Source organism: Hemibagrus wyckioides, linkage group LG17 (genome assembly GCF_019097595.1).
Source record: "Hemibagrus wyckioides isolate EC202008001 linkage group LG17, SWU_Hwy_1.0, whole genome shotgun sequence".
Taxonomy (NCBI): domain Eukaryota; kingdom Metazoa; phylum Chordata; class Actinopteri; order Siluriformes; family Bagridae; genus Hemibagrus; species Hemibagrus wyckioides.
The window spans coordinates 24,144,099-24,165,604 of record NC_080726.1 but is presented as its reverse complement, the minus strand read 5'-3'; the positions used below and the strand labels follow the sequence as shown (position 1 = coordinate 24,165,604).

Sequence of the window (21,506 nt, the reverse complement as noted above, 5' to 3'; positions counted from 1 at the left end):
TAAAAATATGCTGTCCTGTGTTTTGAGTGCAATATCCATTTTCTATACCCGCTTTATTCCTAATTAGGGCCTATCCTCCACCCTGGACAGGTCACCAGTCCATCACAGGGCCACATATAGACAGATGACCACACACACTCACACTCACGCCTATGGGCAATTTAGAATGACCAATCAACCTAATGTACATGTTTTTGAACTGTGGGAGGAAACCAGAGTACCCGGAGGAAACCCATGCAGGCACGGGGAGAACATGCAAACTCCACACAGAAACGCCCCTGCCTGTTCAAACCCAGGATTTGGACCCAGGACCTTCTTGCTGTGAGTCAACAGTGTTAACCACTAAGCCACCGTGCTGCCCAGTGCAATATTATATTTATATTTATTTTTATGAATGGTTCCATATAGTTACATGTACATCTTGAATCTGACTGTCCCTCTGCAAAGGACTGAATATCCATGGTCCATCCAGAGAGCAAAATCCATCAGTGTCTTCAAAACAGCTGAAGACCCACCTCCTCTGAACACTTAACAAAGCATTGACTTGTCCTCACAAAAACAGAGCCTCTAGCTCTGTCTCTGCTGCACCTTGCTCTTTGAGTACTCAATTATAAGTCTTGTTGTCTTCCACTTTGTCTATCTCTTTGCTTGTTTCTCCTCAATTGTAAGTCACCTGTTAGTCGTATTCCTCTGCTGAACAGATAAATGTAAATGAATTTCCTTTCCCTCCCTTTGTCTTTTTTATTTTTTATCTGTCAGTTGATAAAGGACCTTGCTTTTTCAGGCCATAGCAGTATTCATACACCGCTTCATTGGATGAAAATAGTATACTAAACACTGATGATGTTTGTAACATTAACAAAAAGCTAGTCGTTGAAAGACCATACACTTCATTATGTGTTAGTAAAACCTGGCTCTAAAGAGAAATGAGAGAGATAAACTACTGTGTAATTCACATCACAAAACCAATAATAACATCCAGAAAATGTTCGTATTTTGTGTGTTGGTTTTTGTTCTCCACTTTGTTTCTGTGGTGTAATAGACAATGCCAGCTATCATGTCAGTGTTAATCAAGCTCACAGCAGACTCTGGGTCTTCCTTATCTTCCACAATGCAGAGCAGGTTACAACCACTGAGTTTAAACCGTTTCCATCCCTCAACACGACATTTCTCTGTGGTTCCAATACATTGTTTAATTACTATTAGTACTCTAGATCTTGTTGGATTTCCCACTGTAAACCTTTTTTTTTTTTTTTTTTTTTTTTACAGTGGACCTGATGCACTCAGGGTTAATGTGTTTGCTCTTGTGGAAGGTTTCTGACAGCTAACAGCAGACTTTGAGCACATGATCCTCACAATGCCTTTGCATCCAAACACCTTACATCTTCCTTTTTCAGAATTCCTTGTAAGGGCCAGTGGTCAGTGTTGTCTCTCCTAACAGGATCTGGTAGCAGATACCTTTGTCTCTTTGTCAGGACAGCTTAAGAAGGCCTCCTTTTTCTTTTGTTGGAGACCTTATTGTCCTTGCATAAGCAGGAGGCAACTTCAATCTTAATAAATATTGATATTCCCAACCAGTTTGTCTCATTTCTATGTGTTAAGATTTCTCTGAGCTAGCTTTCCTTGCAGAGTTTGTAAATGTTTTCCTCAAAACCTGCTTTCTCATAAAAAAAAAAAAAAGCGAGAGAAGTGAGACGTTGGACATGGACGTCTCCATGTTTGTTTATTGTTAGCAAAAATCTATCCAGCTACCTGTTATGTTCCTCCTCAACACTGTATAGTCAGTGTTATAGATTTATTGTCTGTATGTTGATTAAATACTTCAATATCATAATACAATATTACAATTACAATATTATATTCGAATACTTCAAATATAAAAGGTAAATAAAAAGGTGCGTTTCTACTGACGCTGTGGGCAACCATGTTGTGTCGCTTTCAATTTCTGAACTCGGATTTGAGCAAACCATCTCGAGTTCTCGAGTAGGAATTCCAAGTTCTTCCTGTTCTTTGGTTTTGTGTGATCTTATTTTATTTTCTGAAATTCTGACTTGACCTTCAGTTATGAAGTTGTTAAAGACTTTTGCAGCATGCACTTACAGAGGATCGATGAGATACGATCGAAGTTCTAACATTCTTTTGGGGCGTGGCTGTTAGTGCTGGAGGCGGGGCTAAAGCATGTTATTGAACTAATAGGCACTGGAATAAAATAGACTAAAATAGAGGGGGGTTTTGTAGCTTTATCATCAGGGTGAGTAAGTAGCTGGCCATGGTTCAGTCTTGTGGTGAGTGAGTGTGTGTGTGTGTGTGTGTGTGTGTGTGTGTCGCAGTCAGTATAAACACTATCAGCTGGTTCAGCGTTATGTGATCCTGGAGGCTCTCGCGCACAGAAATGGCACCGTTCGACTTGAAAGGTGTTTTCATCTCTGCGTTTGATTACAAGACCGAAAAATACGTCATCGCCAAAAACAAGAAAGTCGGCGTCCTTTACCGACTCATACAGCTCACTGTAATCGGTTATATCATCGGGTAAGGTCACTTTTGCTCTGAATCTTTCAACGTCGCATAAGTCCGCATTGTCCGCGTGCGCGTGCCAACGCTTTCCTTCCTTCTGCTTTGCTTTGTACTCAGTCGTGTCCATCATCAAGCACCATGACAATAACGAGGACTTCTTATATCTGATGTGTTTTTCATTATGCATGGTCTCAAGATGGTCGTAAGATTAAACATGTATGAACTAAACACTTCCTATTTTGGGAATAACATGAAATGCAAATGATGTGTCATGTGATTACTGTCCAGGTGGGTGTTTGTTATTAAGAAAGGCTATCAGGAGACTGAAGAATCTATACAGAGTTCAGTCATTACTAAAGTGAAAGGGGTTGCGTTCACCAACACTACAGGCTCTGAAGCCTGGCTTTGGGGTCCTGAGGATTACGTCATCCCACAACAGGTGAGACCTGTGTGTGTGTGTGTGTGTGTGTGTGTGTGTGTTAAGGTGCATAATGCACCTCCTGGTCATCAGGTACCCCATGTCCTGCAAACGTTAGTGTTTTTCCTGCTCCAACACACCCTTTGGGTCATGTTTAGGTCGTGGGTCACACCCTTTTGGGCATGTTAGAGCAGTAAAGAAAAACAAAACAAAAAAACATCAAGCTGATGCTCGTACTCATATGTTCCTCAAAAGCTCCAGATTACACAATTACACTTATATATAGTGTAGAGGTATAGAAAGGAAATCACACTCACAGGTGTTACCTAGATGAGGTTGGGTTCCCTTCTGAGTCTGGTTCTTCTTAAGGTTTCTTCCTCATATCATCTCAGGGACATTTTCCTCACCACCGTCTCCTCTGGCTTGCTTGTTAGGAATGAATTAGATGAATTAGAACAAATGTCAATTTTAAACTTTAGGATTGACATCCAGAATTTTTATACTCCTGTAAAGCTGCTTTGTGACAATGTCCATTGTTTATACAAATAAAAAGGAATTAAACTTGTAGTGTGCTGGACAGAGGGACATCTCAGACCAGGGTTGGAAATCTACTCTGTTGTTTAATAACTGAACCCTTTTATTCCTCCAGGGAGAAGCCATGCTCTTTATCACCACCAATTTTATCACAACCCCAAACCAGAAATTAGGATACTGTGCTGAGGTAAGACGCAATCAAAACTTTTACATAGGCACTAATAACTCAGACTGTCTCAGGTCTAAACAGTTACGCTCTGATTTAGGACGAAATTATGGCCGGGATACTGATTATATCACCGACTGACTAGCACTACATTAAGATATTTATTAAGTCTAAGTTATTATGAGCAGAGAACCTCAGCATGGTGTTGCTGGTGTCAGGTTTAACATCTAGCAACGGTTGCTTTTGTGTCAGTATCAATTATACATAAAGTGTGCGTCGTTTTCTGACCGTTGTTTTGTTGCTGCAAACGCTCCTTACCCTGAAGACACACTTGGACACAGTGTTTATTGTTGTTTTCTTCTCTCATGTCCTGCTTAAAACTGAAGGAAACTGAAGGACAGTCTTCAGTGACTCACCATGCAATGTTTTTACTCAGGATCAGTCCAGAAAGCCAGTCAGTAACAGCTACACCGATGGAAGCCTTTCACATTGCCTCATATGGTCACAGGCAGTCTCTTTTTAAATCATGCTGTTTGTTAGGGCATGTAAACGTTCTCGAATGCCGAGGCGTCGGACAATAAAACCCCACTAGCAATAATGCCTTTCGCTCTACGTGTGCCAGATGGTAGCTCTACATCAGCTAATGTATATTCTGAATGAATCAAGTGCACTTTTTCTTTTGTAGAGTGTAAAAGTACTTGACGGTCATTGCCAAGGGAATGAAGACTGCCCAGAAGGAGACACTGTCATAGCTGGCCACGGTGTGTACAACCTCCAGAGATTCAAGCGAATCTGCTCATTAATAATTAGCATTAATATTCAGCATTCTGGTTTGATTTGCTTCCGTCAGGAATTAAGACAGGACGCTGCTTAAAGAAAGACAGGAACTCTACAGGTACCTGTGAAATATACGGCTGGTGCCCCATTGAACGGAGCAGCCGACCAGTGTAAGAGTAAATACTTTAACACTTTGACAGCGTATCACAGGCTTGGAGAACACGGTGCTTACACGGATTATGACAAAATGAAGAATTGTGCTTGTATTTATTTGTGCCTGATAGATGAGGCAAAGCAGGAGTTCGGTGCTGTTAAAGGCTTTCGTATTTTGCAAGCAGAAAATATTCCTGAGAGAGAGTTTTGATAAGTGGCTAAAATCCATCTTCTTGTGATCGTACACAAAGCTATGATGTTTGTTGCTTACATTTTGCTGTATATAAGTTGTTGTTTTTTTGTCTTGTTAGTGTGCCTTTGTTAGGAAAAGCTGAAAACTTCACCATATACATCAAGAACTTCATCAGATTCCCTCTGTTTGACTTCTCAAAGTAAGTCATTCCCGTTTTTAATCTTTAAGAATGACATGAAGGTGATTAAATGCAAAAGTACGTTGCCAGGTCCACCAAAAAAAGCTAATAATTATGTCTGAAAAGGTGTGTAGGGAACAGAGCGTGTTTTCTAAATCAGCTCACTGGTTCTCTTGATCAGGGAGTCAGACATTTAAGGGCAAAATCCCTCCAGAATGGGAATGTTCGCTCCCTAAAAAACCCACAATGCATTGTAAAAACCAGGGAACGTCGATGTTCGCTTTGTTCCCTTACTAGAAATCTGGGCGTCGTATTTTTTTATGCTTCTCAGGTCGAAAAAAGACGCACAAACTCTCAGCCAACTCCATCGAGAAACGCGAGTAGCTTGTTAACGTTAGCGTTATTTCTCGTTCTGTTGAAGTGGTTCATGATTTAAAAACAAATCAACTAGCGAGTCTACGATCCTGCTTGTAGCACCATGATAGAAACACATATAATTAAGCTAACGTTTACATTTCTTCCATTTGACAGGTGACCTTGTCCAGAGAGACTTACATTTTTATCTCATTTTATACAACTGAGCAGTTGAGTGTTAAGGGCCTTGCTCAAGGGCCCAGCAGTGGATGCTTAGTGGACTTCTGATCAGTAGTTTTTAACCATAAAGCTACCATATTTATATGACATATAAAACGTAAATATTTCATATGTTTGGGTTTGTATAGTGAATGATGAGGAAATTAGAATGTCCTCAATGTCCTGATGTGTAGTGAGTCAGGGTCCATTTTCAGTGCCTGAACATGTGAACACAATGTACTGATTCACCAGCTAGGGAGCTAGGGAGCTGATTGAGACACACCCACTATGTGTCATGTTACTGTTCGCTTAAGAGTACACCGATCAGCCATAACACTGTGAGCAGTGAGAGGTGAGGTGAATAAGACTGATGATCTCCTCATCATGGCACCTGTTAGTGGGTGGGATATATTAGGCAGCAAGTGAACACTTTGTCCTCAAAGTTGATGTGTTAGAAGCAGGAAAAATGGACAAGAGTAAGGATTTGAGCGAGTTTGACAAAGGGCCAAATTGTGATGACTAGACCACTGGATCAGAGCATCTCCAAAACTGCAGCTCTGGTAGGGTGTTCCCGGTCTGCAGTGGTCAGTACCTATCAAAAGTGGTCCAAGCAAGGAGCAGTGGTGAACCGGTGACAGGGTCATGGATGGCCTACCAGTTCTAGCTTTCTCATAGTGACTCTAGAAAATCCTCAGTTCTGCAGAGAAGCTTTAAGAATATCTTCGGAAAAACAAACGTCAATACTGTTACATGATTATAACACATACAGTGTTTATCTCTTATTCTAAGTCTAGCACAGTGTCACTGTTTTTGGTCACTGTGTTTGCACTGATAGCAATGGCAAACTGTGCCCTCAGGTCAAATGTTTTGGAGACGGTAGATGACACATATCTGAAGAAATGTTTATACAGTGAGCTCACTCATCCTTACTGCCCCATATTCCGGCTTAGTGATATAGTCCAGAGAACTGGACATGACTTTCAGGACATGGCTGTACTGGTGAGTATGACAATATGTTACAGTCTCATGCGCTAAACTATAGTTTTTCTTACTTTGTACCCTTGTGGCCAAAAGTTTGTGGACACCGGACCATCACACTCGTACGTGTTTATTTCATATTCAGTTCCAGATTTTACCTCTCACTCGCTGTTGCGATAAGCCCCACTCTTCCGTGAACGCTTTCCACTAGATGTTGGAGCATGGCTGTGGGGATTAGTGAGATCAGACACCGATGTAAGAGTGAGGAGGTCTGGGGTGTGCAGATGATTCAGTCAGATTCACGGCTCAGTGCAGGACACTTGAGTTCTTCCACTCCAACCTTAACACACCAGGTCTTCATGGAGCTCTGTGCTTTGTGCACAGGGGTATTGTCATGCTGTGAACTGCTCCACCACACAGAGACATTCATGCAGTTGTTTGCTTTTATTTTGTGGTAACAGTTTAGAGAAGAACCATATATGGGTCTGTGATGGTCAGGTGTCCACAAATGTTTTATCAGAAATGTATCTTTTACCTACAAAGGTGAATATAGTGAACTTTTAAAGCTTTATCCTAATTATGGCCCAATTACCTTTAATCTTTTTAGCAAATATACATGACATCTACATTTCATAGGTGAATGATTTTATATATATATATATATATATATATAAAAAACAGTTTTTTCCCCTGTTCAAGTTCAAGGTTTACACTCCATGTGTGTGTTTGTGTGTGTGTGTTTGTGTGTGTGTGTGAGATCTTGCAAGCTTTAACAGCTATTCCATGCTATGTCTCTCAGGTTACAGGCTTCAATGAAAGCACAAAGAAATAAATAGGTAGCTTTGTGGTAATAAGACACAGGCGAGAATCATAACTCTTTACCTGTTGGTTTGCCTCGACTCCTCTCCGTCTGCAGCTGACACTCGACCACGCCCCCAACCCCTCCCACATCAACAGAAGGTCTTTAGTAGCAGACTAGCCAGCTATCTGAATAAATTACATAATACACTTGTTGTTGTTCTTTCGGCTGCTCTCTGTGCGGGGTCGCCACAGCAGATCATCTGGTCCAGACAGTTCACGTCAGATGCCCTTCCTGACACAACCCTCCCATTTAATCTGGGCTTGGGACCGGGACTGAGAGTTAACTCTTCAGTGGTTGGGTTAGCTCCCTGCCCGGGAATCGAACCCAGGCCACGGCAATGAGAGCACGGGATCCTGCCGCTGGACCACCCGGAGACTAATTACATAATACACTAAGAATGAATAATATCCACCAATACACATGCTGCTAACGACCAGTGTGCAACAGAATTTTTTTCAGTTCAATTTTATTTGTATAGCACCTTGTACAATGGACATTGACGCAAAGCATCTTTATATATAATATAAAAATTCAGGATCTTAATTATAAAGTTATGCCTGATGAGCAAACCAGAAAGGACAGCGGTGAGGAAAAACTCCCCGAGATGTCATGAGGAAGAAACCTTGAGAGGAACCAGACTCCCATGACTCTGGGTGACACTAGAGTGTGATTTATAAATAATTTCCCTGATGTAACTGTGTACTATATGTTCAAAAAGTGCAACTGTTTAACCAAAAGTTTCATTCTATTCAGCCTAGATTGCCCAAGTTAGCCGGGCAGCTCATTGCTAACCTAATAAAAAGGCCCTTAATTGCTTATCGCTCTGGATAAGGGCGTCTGCCAAATGCCATAAATGTAAATGAGTCTGCCGTTTTTATACGTGACTTTTCTAACTAGCTCTATGTAAATTAGCTAGGCTTCTTTATGAAAATACTACATGAGCTCAGTGTCGTTCTCCTTTATAGGGAGGGACGATAGGAATCCTAATAGAGTGGCACTGCGACCTGGATAAAGGTTATTCAGCGTGTCACCCGAGATACAGTTTCACTCGCCTGGATGTGAAAACTACAGCTCGTGCAATCTCGTCAGGGTACAACTTCAGGTAAATGTTGTTTTTTCGTACGCAATGCTACAAAACCTGACCTTGTGAGACCCCTGCTGTGCCAGGACTGCCCTCCTTTTAACAGCCGTCTCTTTCAGATATGCACGATATTTTAAAAATGCTGACGGACAGAACTACAGGATACTTTTTAAGGTGTTTGGGATTCGCCTTGACATCCTGGTTCATGGCAAGGTACGCAGAGGAAATTCTCAGCATCTACAGCATCTCTGGTATTGGTGCTTAAAGCCGTTCAGTTGCTGTTTACCTTTTAACACATTCTGTCTTTTTTCAGGCTGGAAAGTTCAATATAATTCCTACAATCATAAATATAGGCTCGGGGCTTGCGTTAATGGGTGCTGTAAGTATTCACATCTAAAATATCCGACAAGGTTTTTAGCTCTTTGTAGGTATACAAAATTTAGTGATTATTTGCTGTCAATTTATGCATAGAGTTTATGTATTTGTGTTTAACGTACAAAAGGGATGGACAAAAAAACTGAAACACCTGCTTTTAGACATAATGATTTATGGCATAGGGCCTCCTTTTACAGGCAATACAGCATCAGATAGTCTTAGGATTGACAGATACGACTCCTGTAAAGTGGCTAGAGAGATTTTGAGCTGTTGCTCTTGCAGGACAGTGACCAGGTCACTATGTGATGCTGATGAAGGAAAACATTTCCTGACTCGTTCCTCCAAAACATCCAACAAGTGTCTCAATAATATTCAGATCTGGTGACTGCAGGACATGGGAGATGTTCATCAAACCACCCTGTCACCAGTCTTGCTGTGTATTTTCATCCTGATACACAGCATCACCTCTAGGGGACAGTGTTTGACCCATTGGGTGCACATAGTCCTCCGGAAGCACCCATCTAGCACAAGTAGTGGGCTTAGGGAATGCCATGATATTGCTACCCAAAGCATCACTGATCCACCCTGGTGCTTCACTCTGAGCATGCAGCAGGGTGGTGAGCTTCTTTGGGGCTTCTCTATGTTGTAACAGTTAAGGTGGACTCATTAGAGAACAATACATGTTTCACATTGTCCAAGATTTCTGCTGCTGCACCATTGAAACACAAGTGACCAAAGATTTGGCTATAGCAGTATGACCCTGCCCCTGTGGAGCTCTGAACAGGAGAGTTGAGGTATGGCTTTAATTGTGATTATGTTTTTTAAATACAATTGGGGTTAGTACCTGGACATCACTTTCAGCCAGCTTCCTCTTGATTTCTGTTGGATGTGGTTGGTTCTTCGTGGTTGGTTATGTCGACATTACCGTGCCTCTCGATACACCACACACACACACACACACACACACACACACACACACACACACACACACACACACACATATACATATATATATATATATATATATATATATATATATATATATATATATATATATATATATATATATATATATATATATATACAGTGTTTCAGTTTCATTGTCTCTGTATGTGTTTTTAAAGCAAGTTCTAAACTCATAAACATCCTTATAAAATAACCATTAAAAATCGGCAAGATAAAAATCCAAGAGTTACTGCTAAGATAACCAGTTACATTTAACACTCCATGCTAGAGCAAATCCCTCTCTAATCTCGACAACCCACTAAGAAGTCACTTGAAATAAAAGCGCCTGGATAATATCATGAGGTCTCTTGTTTTTTTCTTTCTTTCTCCTGCAGGGGGCGTTTTTCTGCGACATGGTCCTTCTTTACATGATGAAGAAAAGCACCCTGTACAGAGAGAGGAAATTTGAAACAGATAATAAGTATGCGACACAAAAAACACCAACCCAAAAGTAATTCTGCATCTGTGTGTATAAATATTATAGTAATTACTGCCAGGGGTTCTCAAACACTTCGTAAAAATAAATAAATCCTATATACAGTACACCAGTCTGTACAAATTCATTTAAGAAGCCAGCTGTTTGTACGTGTACTTAATTTTCTGGCCACTTTCTGGAGCCATAAAGCCTTTGCTTCCTGAAATTTCCGCAGACATTAAGTCCAAACTGGCGTTATGTCATGTTCGTTTGGATTTGGCCAGGGAAATTAAACTAAACTGTTAGTAAATAATAAATATAGCTATATAATGCTGATGGATTGTGATTTCCATCACCGGAAAACAAACAAAACATAATCTATGCTGGCTCACAGGGACATCACTTTGAGAACCACTGCATATGTTTGATTGAAACATGCTGTAAAGAAAAATGCAAAAAGATATTTGTAAGAAGATTCTTCCTCTGTGTGTGAGACTCATCAAGACAAGGACTTTCATGTTTCTCGCTAACAAGTGCTTTTTTTTGGCCTTATATCACAGAATAGTTGAATTCTCAAATCTGACAGAGAGAGAGAGAGAGAGAGAGAGAGAGAGAATATGGATTTATGGCTGGTGTCTCGGGTGTCATCACTTTGCAACAGAGAGAGTAACACATAGAAAGAAATGCAGACATGAATATTACTTAGTATTAGAGAGGGAGCACGAAAGAAAGAGAGAGGCAGCGAGACAGAGCACGAGAGAGAGAGAGACAGGGAGGGAGCACGAGAGAGAGAGAGAGACAGAAAGGGAGCACGAGAGAGAGAGAGAGACAGAGAAGTAGGTAGGGAAATAAAAGCGAGCATCAGAACACTTTTCAATAAGCAGATAGGCAGCCCTGTGTCCGAGCAGGACGAGTGAAGAGCTCAGTGACGTGTTAAAAGCCTGTTGTCCAGTGAGTGCTAATCTCACTAGAACGCTGTTTACCGAGTCTGCTGTAGATCCCAGTAAAGCTTTTGGGGGTTGGGGGTCAGTGGAGCATCTGCTTGGGGGCATCTACAGGATTTCCACACTGAAATCAGCTGGTGTTAAATGAACAGTGTGAATGATTCGACTGATGAATAAGATTTCCACGGACTTTCTGCGCTCTTCCGTTACCAACAAAATGTTTAAGTCACGTGACGTTTGTTGTGTAAATATCTTTTAACTCTTCTCATGGCTTTCCATGTAGTCTTAAACCTGTGCTATAGAATTATTACATAATCATAATTATCACTATGCAATAATTTCAAAGTTGCTGTAGTATAACAGGAATAAATCATATTACATTAGACACCAATTATTTTCTTATAACAGCATGTGAACCTGTTTTATTCCTTATTTATGTGATTTGCTGGACATTCTGTCTCTGAGCTGTCTGTTAAATCACTGTTTACTCTGCACTTTCCCCAGGAATGGAAACAACAACAGGAAAAGTACTGACCTATCAGAGGAAGCTGTGAAACCGCCATCAGAGCTGGAACAACTCACAGACCCCACGTCTGACCAGCACACACCAGGAATAACAGATTTACCCAAAGACAATTCAAGTGCCTGACAAACTGCGTACTGAACATAAACTCACTTTTTTTTTGTTGTTTTAAAGGACAGCAGCTCTAAAATCCTGACAGAATGCATCTTTTCCACCGATGCTCCACAGACCCAGAGGTTCAATTAGTCGCTTTAAGGACTTTTGCGATCACTATGCAAAAGAATTAGCCATGCAATAATGTACTTACTTGAAGACGGAAGCAATAACAGCTCATGTGCACTTTAATACTGACCGTTGGTGTTTATTCCATGTATTAGATGAGTATGATTTGCACTGTATCACTATATTCATATCAACGTGAGCGAATATCCCTCGCTATCTTCGCATTTTGACCACATGCCAGTTTCCATCTCTCATCCATCACTTTCTGGAGCTGGATCAATTCTTCAAGCGCTTCTCAATGCAACCGAATGTGTCGCAGTTTTTCTGCTCTCCCTTGGCAAATGTTGATGAACGAAATGGCGAATATACATTTTTACATATTCCTCGAACCCTTTGCTTTGTTTAATGACACACAGTGTAGTTGAGGTGTGACGGATCGTTTCTACATTTCCGTAAAATCTTCATCGCACCGGGACGCAGATATATAAAACGACAAAACCACTTTTCAAATGCAAGTCAACCTTTATTTTGGTTAGAGGGGAATGTTTGTGCAACACATTATTCCTGAAAAAACATGGGCATCTGGAATGACAGATTTAAAGTTACAGTTGCACACCGCTACCATTCATGCGACATTTTGTTCTTTGGTAGAACAAGATGAAACGCCCTTGGCATGAGTCCTGAACTTAAAAGAAACAAAAAAAACAAAACAAAACCGTCATTATGTACTGTTGAGAGTACATGTGCTCTATAAAGATATATAAAGAACGTTCTGAAGTGCTCCGTAGAAGGGCACTAGAAGTTCAGCAGCGTAGGTTCACCCACCTAGACTAAAGATTCAGCAGCAAATTTCAATTTCAAATAGGTTTTATGCCTGAGGCGGCACACATGCAGCGTTCTTCCTATCAGTAGTTTTACGCAGTTTGGTCCCCCACTCGTGAGCAGTGCACCGGGTCTTTGTAGCGTGTACGTTTGTAGCCAGGACGTTTCCTATTTATACCCCCCAGGCAGTCAGATATATACGCACAGTCCACATCCGCCCAGTGTAGGCACTTCACATGGAAACAGGAACTTTTACAAAGAGCAGCCTGACTATGTGCCCTGGAGCTGTAACAACACATGAAATAAGGATCGTGTCAAATCGAATCTTGAAGCGTTACAATGTCTTAATTATGGCAAGCAGGTGACGAGCAAAATGCGTTCGTTCGCTTATCCATTAACCATGTAGCTTTGTGAAAAAAGCAGAGCAGAATGCTCTCTCATCGCTCGAACGTAATGTGTGGATGGAGTCAAAATAGCAGCTTCTCGGGGAGGGAAAAAAAAATTGTGTAACCATAACAGCCAGGAATTAGTTAATCTTCTCACGATTAACCAACCCAAGTGTGGGCCGTGTAACTGCAATCCAAAAAAGCTTGGGGTTTATTTTTTTTCTTCTCCAGCATGCATCATTTAGCTCCTGTTAGCAAACGACTGTGAGAGACCTCGGAGTTTGAAATGTGCTGCGATAACAAAATCCGACACGATAAATTATCTATCTGTGGAAAGGAAATGATTTTGGTCTGAATGCAAAATGACAACTGGTTACAGCAATACACAGTTAAGTCGCTAAATACAAAAAAAAACAAAAACGTTAATTCTCATCTGAGGAAGCTTCTTTAAAAAAAAAAAAATAGGGGTTTTTCGATTAAAACAACAACAAAACAAAAAAAAAAAGTTACATTAAAACAGCTAATAATAATAATAATAATAATAATGATAATAATAATAATTCGGCAGCATCTTCTTCACTATGCCAAAGACAAACCAAGGAAGAAATACTTAAGGCTTTTAAGGGGTAACCGGCGAGGCTAACATACTGCACGTCATTCGTGTCACCTTCAAAATGCCCAGTGTTTGCTCCATCAGTTACACCAAAAATACCTGCGCTTGGCTAGGACATGGCCCGCTGTCAGACGTAGAGTCACTAAAAAAACAAAAAACACACACGAACAGACGCTGTAGTGTGCATGAAGTGGGAAGATGACAAGCAAGGAGGCACCAGTAGACCTGAGAAAGGGAGGCACTCGGCATACGAGACAAGACTATTCCCGAAAGCAGCGGACGCCGTTTAAAGCCAGTTGACCCGATTAACTTTACTCTGACTGCTGTAGAGTAACCAACTACGACCTGCTGTAGTTATTTTTTTCCCCCTAGAATATTAATCGACTTTTCTAGTTCTGAAAATCATCTTCAGTGGTAGTACTCTTCAGGTTGAAAAGCCAGATGGTACCAGAGTTGAGTCATCTTCAGAAATAACGAATCTCTTGGTTATATTTAAGGATCGTTGATCAAACAGAGAGAGAAATGGAGCTACTGATGGAGCAAAACACGCAGCATCACCACGTTCACACTAGGCTCATCACGGCCCTCAATTACAGTAGCACAGCAATGAGGCAAGTGTTCAGATCACGTCAGATTTAGCCTGCGGTTCTCTTTTATATTGCCATAAAATTTTGCAAGTGATCCATTAATGCTCAAGTAAGGATTTTCCCTGGACAAGACTGAAAAAAAAAAATGACCATAAAATGGGAAGGTTTCAAAAAAGGCCTGGCCTGGGGTGGACATGTATTAAACATCAGGCTGATCGCCTTGCTCTGTCCCACACGTACATACTTCAATGGGTTTTGAAGGGGAGAAGCAGATCTTGATCAGGTTCATATACCCTGAACATCGAAGAAACTCAAGTATTTTTAAAAAAACAAAACACAAATAACAAAAAATACCAAACTACGCACCAGGTGCAGAGGTTTCAAATAAAAATTCCAAGGATCCCGGGGTGTGTCTACTTCAGGACAGATGGACAATATAACTAAACCTTATGGCATAGAGTGAACACCAACATGGGGGGTGGGGGGTGACGCAATAAAAGAGGAAATATTTCACACTGAGAAAGCCTTACAGTAACAGTCCAATCAGAGTCTTGAGCATTTATGAGCATCAGCCTCAAGAAACAGTCTTGTCGTAGGTGCATTAACCCAGAGTCGATTTGCACTTTTTACTGATTCAAAGTTACAAGTGCAAATTAACATGTAAACATTGAAAGGGAACATCTGATCCCTGTGCCGGAAACGCCAGAGCACGGCACAGGAGAAACAGTCTCACATTTTAGAAACATGGCACCTCTATAATTCCTTCAGTAAGCTGGGTGTGTGGCCCATCAGTATTAGCACTTCTAATGAAAATCAAGTAAACTACACAAAAAATGAATAAACTGGAGGAAATACAGCATGTCGCACATCTGACACATACTGCATCGATCAATGAGTAGGTCAAGATGAATGTGTAGAACAGAAACTGAAGAGAGAAAAAAAAATACAAACAGATGTTGCTTTTAACAGCTGTGACAGCAAATAAATACAGTATTGGATTTACACAGATTTCTATATAGATTTTCCCCCCATAGGCTGATTCATAATCTAATCTACACAAAAAGAGCCATTGGAAACCTTGCACACAGTTAAATCGGGTAAACTGATGGCCGTGACGTGGTGGGGGGGGTGCACAGTAAATCACTTGCAAGACTGGAAAGAAAAGAAGGAGGAGCAGAGATGTGTTTCTTATACTGAGTCTAACACTGAAGGATGACTCCTAAGCAGACCATTACTCATCTGTACCCTGGGTGGTGAATGTGCACATTGCGACTATCGTTTGAATCTTGAGCCCTACTCATCTTCACCATCATGCCCGTGTTCTGCTCTCGAAAGCACGGCGCCTGAAAGTCTCCACCCACGTACTCCATGGGTGGCATCAGGTTCATCTGGCCCGTGTTGCCTGCTCGAGTCCTGTTTTCTATGGATGCCGCCGACATGCCTGTGTGGAAAGGAACACCCAGCTCTTGAGACCCTGAGCCATCACTGTTGGGTGTAGGCAAGATGCCATTCCACGGAGGCTGCACGTAATGGCCGTTGCTGTAATTCACAGCTCCGGGCATGGCAGTGACAGGTGGCGAAGGTGTGGGCTTGTCTATGGGGGGCTTCAGGTTAAATGACTGGCCCATACACACATCCTGAGCATAGCTCATATTCTTGCTTGGAAAGCCAGGCCCTGTTGAGCCATCTCTGGCTGAATTCTTTACTTGCTGAGCACCGTCTGAGAGCGACTGGAGGTGAGACAGCTGCTGATTCCAGGGGTGCTGCTGTGGTAAGTGGGGCTGAGCCGGCTGCTGTTTCATATCATGATAAGCATGTCTCATGTTCATGGGAGCCATATTGGGCAATGTCAGAGCGGCTTTGTCAGCGGTGCTAGCGAGAGCACAGGAGGGCAGAGGGTTGTGAGCACACACGCGAGAACTGGCGTCAATCAACAGGTTACGACTGATGGGGCTCGGGTTGGCGATCTGGCCTTCGCACACCGATGTGGCACTGGCGCTGGCTCGTGCCTGGCAGAAGCGGCTGATCTGGTGAACGATGCTGCTCAGGTCGCTGGGCTGCTTTTGATGCAAGCTGGCTGCCATAGACAGAGGGATGGTTGAGGTAGACACAGTTACATTGGGTGGGGCGTCTGCGTCAGGGAGCTTGGCACCGGGCATGGCACTGCTAGGCGCTGGAAGGCCTGGTCCAGGGGTTTGAGGAATGGACTGAGAATGGGGGAAACTGTGGGAGTTCTGCAGGCCAGCCGACTGAGGCATTTCAGGCAGGTGATGGAGGTTCTGAGGACCTGATTGCTGCTGCATGAGAACATGCTGATGGCTGAGAGCATGTTGTTGCACAGTCTGTTGTCTTGGTAGGCCAGGATGGACAGCTTGCTGATGGCCCAGGCTTTGCTGCTGTAGTAAACGTGGAGGGTGAGGCATGGCCTTCTGTTCCTGCATGCTCTGGGGGTGTGGAAGGGCCTGCTGAGGTTGCAAGCTCTGAGAACGTGGATGGTTCTTCTGGCTTTGCATGCTCTGAGAATGAAAGAGGTTCTTCTGAGTCTGCAAGCTCTGAGAATGGGGGATGTTCTTCTGAGCCAAAAGCTGTGGCTGGGAGAGAGCCTGCATACACGGAAGAGTCTGAGGCAGGTTTAAAGTGCTTGGAGTGCCGTAGGGTCCATTCTGTGGGTTCATGGCAATCTCGGGGAGGAAGCGGACTTGAGGATGCTCCAGGATTCTTTTAACAGGGAGTTTGACAATGGCCAGAAGGCCAGTCCTGGTGCTGACCTGAGTAGGGTAGGGGCTGTAGCGCTGGCTGGAGGTGTCGAGACCGTTCACTGTACGACGCAGGTGCTTCCTCTGAGGTACTTTCACGTTACTGGGAAAGATTTTTATAGTCAGCGGGTTGTTTGCAACTTTCTTAGCATAGGCATCCAACTCTGCTGGCGTGGGATACTGTGCAGATCGCATCTTCTGTGTAGTGTCCCCTAGGAAACGTGGAAAAGGTGGCAGAGTAGCAAACAGAAAACTAACGTCATTCAACTTCTGGTTTATTTTCTGAATTTGTTCAAGTTTGTTTTGTGCTGAGTTTTCCTATTTAAAAAATACATTTACATAATGACCATATAGAAACTGTTGATGAGATCTCAAAAACTCATAAAAGTGATTTATTGCAATAAACCTTTAATATCTGAATGTGCCTAAGCCAAAGTATAAACTGTGTGAAATTATATCCAATTACATCTAAAATCTATGCTTTTAGCATTAATTTAATTGCAATAGATTATAGGCTTGTTATTGTAAAGCTATGGGTTGTTTGATTGTCTGTATTCCATTACTGTGTAAAGACTTCCTCCAAACACATCTCTGTCTTGTTTGTTTCCTTTTTACCAAAATAACCTAATTTTTGTCAGGCTATAGAATTACACTCTTGCTGATCTGCAGCAGCTTGTTTCTGGTCTACTACAAGCGACTCAACCAGCAGCATGAGGAAACTGTGGTGATGTGATCATGAAAGGAGGATTTTGTTGAGTCAAAAAGGTGCTTACATTTCTGAAGTCCAGTGTTCATCTGCGTGTGGGTGAGAAGCTGGAGAGAGGGTACTGATACCGGCAGACAGGCCAGCATGTCACACAGGCATTAATTCAGCGGTCACACACTCCTTATTACACTACAAGATGACACAGGAGCAGAGAAAGTAAGTTAATGTACCTTACTATTCGAAACCGAAGGTGTTAGAAACAGGTGTTAGATAGATAAAAGCACATAATAATGATTCATCATAAATCCAGCCTGTTGAATTTGAATGGAACTGTCAGGAAGTATTCAAAAAGCACCACTTTTATCCCAAAACACTCTCTTTATTCAGAAAGCGTATATGATCTGTGTAACACCACGTCCCTGGTAACCTTCTCCTGTAAAACTACAAATGATGCAAGTCAAAATGGCTATGTACTGCATACACAAGTCAAACAGGAACAACCCGATAGCTTATCACGTTTGATAGCCTCACTGTATTCAAGTCTCTGATAACCTCCACAGGTTATCAGCTTCCAGCCCTTAACATCACTCCAGATCAGGAGCTAAAGTGGCCTTAAAACTGCCTCAGCATGCACGTCTCCATGACCTTTATAAATAGTTCTGTGAAGCAGCTGGTGTCAGGGCCCACAGAGCACACCCTGCAGTGTGCGTCATTCTCCAGTAAGCATGGCAGGAGACGCTGCAGCGGGAACACAGGCCTCATGATCTCCAGCTGATTCCTCCACCCTGAGCTTATCCTCCATTTTAAGCCACAGACATGAATCTTTCAAGAACGTGATTAGTCTTGCATAGGCAGACCACTGTGTGATGTTAAGCCATTACCTCATGCTTTCAGATGCAATATATTTGAAGCTCTATATATACACACACCAATCTATCATACAACAATTGTGCCCTGGTCTAAAACTGAGGCACATCAGATTTGACTACTTTATCCTGATCCACTCACACCGACGTGTTGACGCTGTGAACATTTTGTCTGACACGAGACAGAGCACAGGACATGACTTGTCTTAAAGCACGTCACATCACACCTCTGATGTCTCACATGACTTGCAGAAAGTCGTCTCAGTGGCTGTGAGATCAGTATCAGGTATCAGTCATTACTCAGAGCTGATCGTACTGAAAATGGAAAAATGGGATTGGTGCCTCCTCATTGCTAACTTATATACACCCTACAAAGTCAGCTGGACCTTTCAGTATTATATATAAAATGGAGGTTGCCTTACATGATTAACTAGTCTAGCTATTCACACATATGTATGTTAGATATGTTAAATTAGTTACACTAATCCGAGGCCAGATAAGTGACTGAGCTCAAGCCAAGCAAAACATAATGATATTATGTCAACACTATTATCACCACACAGGACAGAGACAGGAGTAGGAATGGAACAAACCTGTCAGCTAGTTAATAGGAAAGTTAATGTTAGTTGGTCGGCTGCAGCTACTCTGTATAGGCCATTAGCTAGCCAGCACTGGATAACCTGTGTGCGGGCTAGCAAAGCAAACTTGGGCTTTGCTAGGTCTGGAAAATTAGCTTAACAAGCAGACGGACTTCGACATCTTATCTCAGCACTACGTGTTACTGGACACCTTCTGCTAGTTTGTACTCCATATTATCCTAATGAATGCCAGGTTTGTCTCCAGTACATCAGGGTAACTGGTTTAGCTCAACGCTAAGACTTTGTTAGCTAAAAAATTCCTGGCTATCTTTCCAGCTAGCATTATTTTCCCCACGCGTATTACGACAAAAACCCACCTTCCGCGCGCCGATTGGATAGCAGTTTAAGTGCATACGCATTCAGCCAATCATAGCGCAAAGGGCATGATCGTACTAGCCAATCCTGACCCGTGAAGTTAGATTGGTCAGAAAACGGGTAGGAGAAAAAATAACGCTCAAATCTAACAGCTATTCCAGTCTTCTTTGTGCTGCCCTGTGTTGGTTTAGTGCTCACGTCTTATAGTCCAAATACATCTCAAACACTCAGAATGAACTGCTAATAAGATAAAACTTACTCTCCAGCGTTATATGCGATGTTTGGGTCTCAAAACCGCATTTTGTGGCTTTGTCCAGCGCTCTTAGTTCCCTAGTGAAGCGTCGTTTAGTCGCTGAGTGTAGCCGCACCATGCGCATGCGCATTACAGTTTTCCCACGCATCTTCTTCTGTGAGTGCAGAGAGAGCTGCTCACACACAAAAGCGCTGCCACTCTGTCGGAGCTCATCTTCTACAATGTCCACTCTGCACTCATGGAGCTCATCCTCCACAGTGTCCACTCTGCACTCATGGAGCTCATCCTCCACAGTGTCCACTCTGCACTCATGGAGCTCATCCTCCACAGTGTCCACTCTGCACTCATGGAGCTCATCCTCCACAGTGTCCACTCTGCACTCATGGAGCTCATCCTCTACAATGTGCACTCTGCACTCATAGAGCTCATCCTCTACAATGTCCACTCTGCACTCATGGAGCTCATCCTCTACAATGTCCACTCTGCACTCATGGAGCTCATCCTCTACAATGTCCACTCTGCACTCATGGAGCTCATCCTCCAAAATATAGCATATAGGATTCCCAAAGAAAATTAGTCAAAGTGGTCAAACAAAAGTTTTCACGTTCCCCTCCAAAAGTATTGGAACAGCAAGGCCAAGTCTTTTGTTTTTGCTATACACTGAAGACACTTGAGTTTGAGATCAAAAGATGATTATGAGGATGTGAGAATTTCAGCTTTCACATTTCCTGGTATTTGCATCAAGATGGGTTAAACAATATGATCCACAAAAGTTCTGGAAACAAAATTGACCTCTACCAAAGTGTTAAAAGACCAAAGAGTTGAGAAAGAAAGGATTTGGTAATGAACCAAAAAAAAATGAACCCATCGGTAAGCATGGTGGAGGTAGTGTCATGGCTGGGCTTGCATGGCTCAGTAATATTTATTGATGATATAGGTAGCAGCAGAATGAATTCAGAAGTCTACAGAAACATTCTGTCTGGAAAAATTACAGAGAAAAACATCCAATCTGATTAGAAGAAACTTTATCATGCAGCAAGACAGTAAGTACAGCAAGACACTTTCATAGTAGTTGATGATCTTCACCTCCATAACATCATTCAAACATACATTACAGCCACTGACCTCTTGCTAGAAGTATTGGGTCTCATTTTGAGTTTGAAGCCCATAGCATGCTCTAACCATGATTTTGTTTTAGGATGCTAAATTACATAGGGTATAAGGAAACAGTTCATGCAGAATCTGTTCACATGTCTGTATAGAAATTGCAAACATTCTCTTTTTCCATTTCTCATATATTTGCATGCATGATTCACTCAGTCACTCATTCACTTTTAGTAGCTGCTTTCTTTATCCTAGTCTGGCTCGTGCCTATCCCAGGAAGAAAGCCTTCCAGCTGCATGCGCCCCCGTGCACATGCCTGGGCATGAGGCAGGAACTCATACTGAATGGGACACCATGCACTCAATTTCATACACTCATTCACACCTTGGGGTCAGTTTAGCTCATCAATTATTCCCATGTAGGAGAAAGTTGCAGAGAAAACCCACACAGACAGAAACCCGAGTAAAGGATCAAGCCATGGTGGCCTCCATGCGACCATCTGCTTTACCGGTACGGTTATGGTATGAATAATATTTATAATTTATGATA

At 42.2% G+C, this 21,506-nt stretch overlaps 2 protein-coding genes across 5 annotated transcripts; one reads left to right on the top strand and one right to left on the bottom strand.

Moving 5' to 3' along the window:
• The first annotated feature begins 2,209 nt into the window (after positions 1-2,209).
• On the top strand, positions 2,210-11,881 carry p2rx8 (purinergic receptor P2X, ligand-gated ion channel, 8). 4 transcript variants are annotated; one of them, XM_058413736.1, is made up of 12 exons: positions 2,212-2,529; positions 2,803-2,953; positions 3,582-3,653; positions 4,318-4,393; positions 4,456-4,579; positions 4,874-4,954; positions 6,364-6,505; positions 8,312-8,448; positions 8,547-8,640; positions 8,741-8,806; positions 10,143-10,258; positions 11,671-11,881. In XM_058413736.1, the coding sequence occupies exons 1-12, from the start codon at positions 2,393-2,395 to the stop codon at positions 11,813-11,815; spliced, it is 1,341 nt and encodes a 446-aa protein (XP_058269719.1). In that variant the 5' UTR covers positions 2,212-2,392; the 3' UTR covers positions 11,816-11,881. The 4 variants fall into 4 exon arrangements, 3 of the variants coding, with proteins under 3 accessions (XP_058269722.1, XP_058269719.1, XP_058269720.1); XM_058413737.1 differs by having other exon boundaries at positions 2,213-2,529; positions 4,483-4,579; XR_009206993.1 differs by lacking the exon at positions 8,741-8,806 and having other exon boundaries at positions 2,210-2,529; positions 8,547-8,678.
• A 163-nt stretch (positions 11,882-12,044) lies between these two features.
• Positions 12,045-19,999, bottom strand: fam222bb (family with sequence similarity 222 member Bb). The gene is made up of 3 exons (XM_058413735.1): positions 19,860-19,999; positions 17,849-17,970; positions 12,045-17,287 (listed from the first exon to the last, which is right to left on the bottom strand). The coding sequence occupies exons 2-3, from the start codon at positions 17,925-17,927 to the stop codon at positions 15,555-15,557; spliced, it is 1,812 nt and encodes a 603-aa protein (XP_058269718.1). The 5' UTR covers positions 17,928-17,970; positions 19,860-19,999; the 3' UTR covers positions 12,045-15,554.
• Between the last annotated feature and the right edge of the window lie 1,507 nt (positions 20,000-21,506).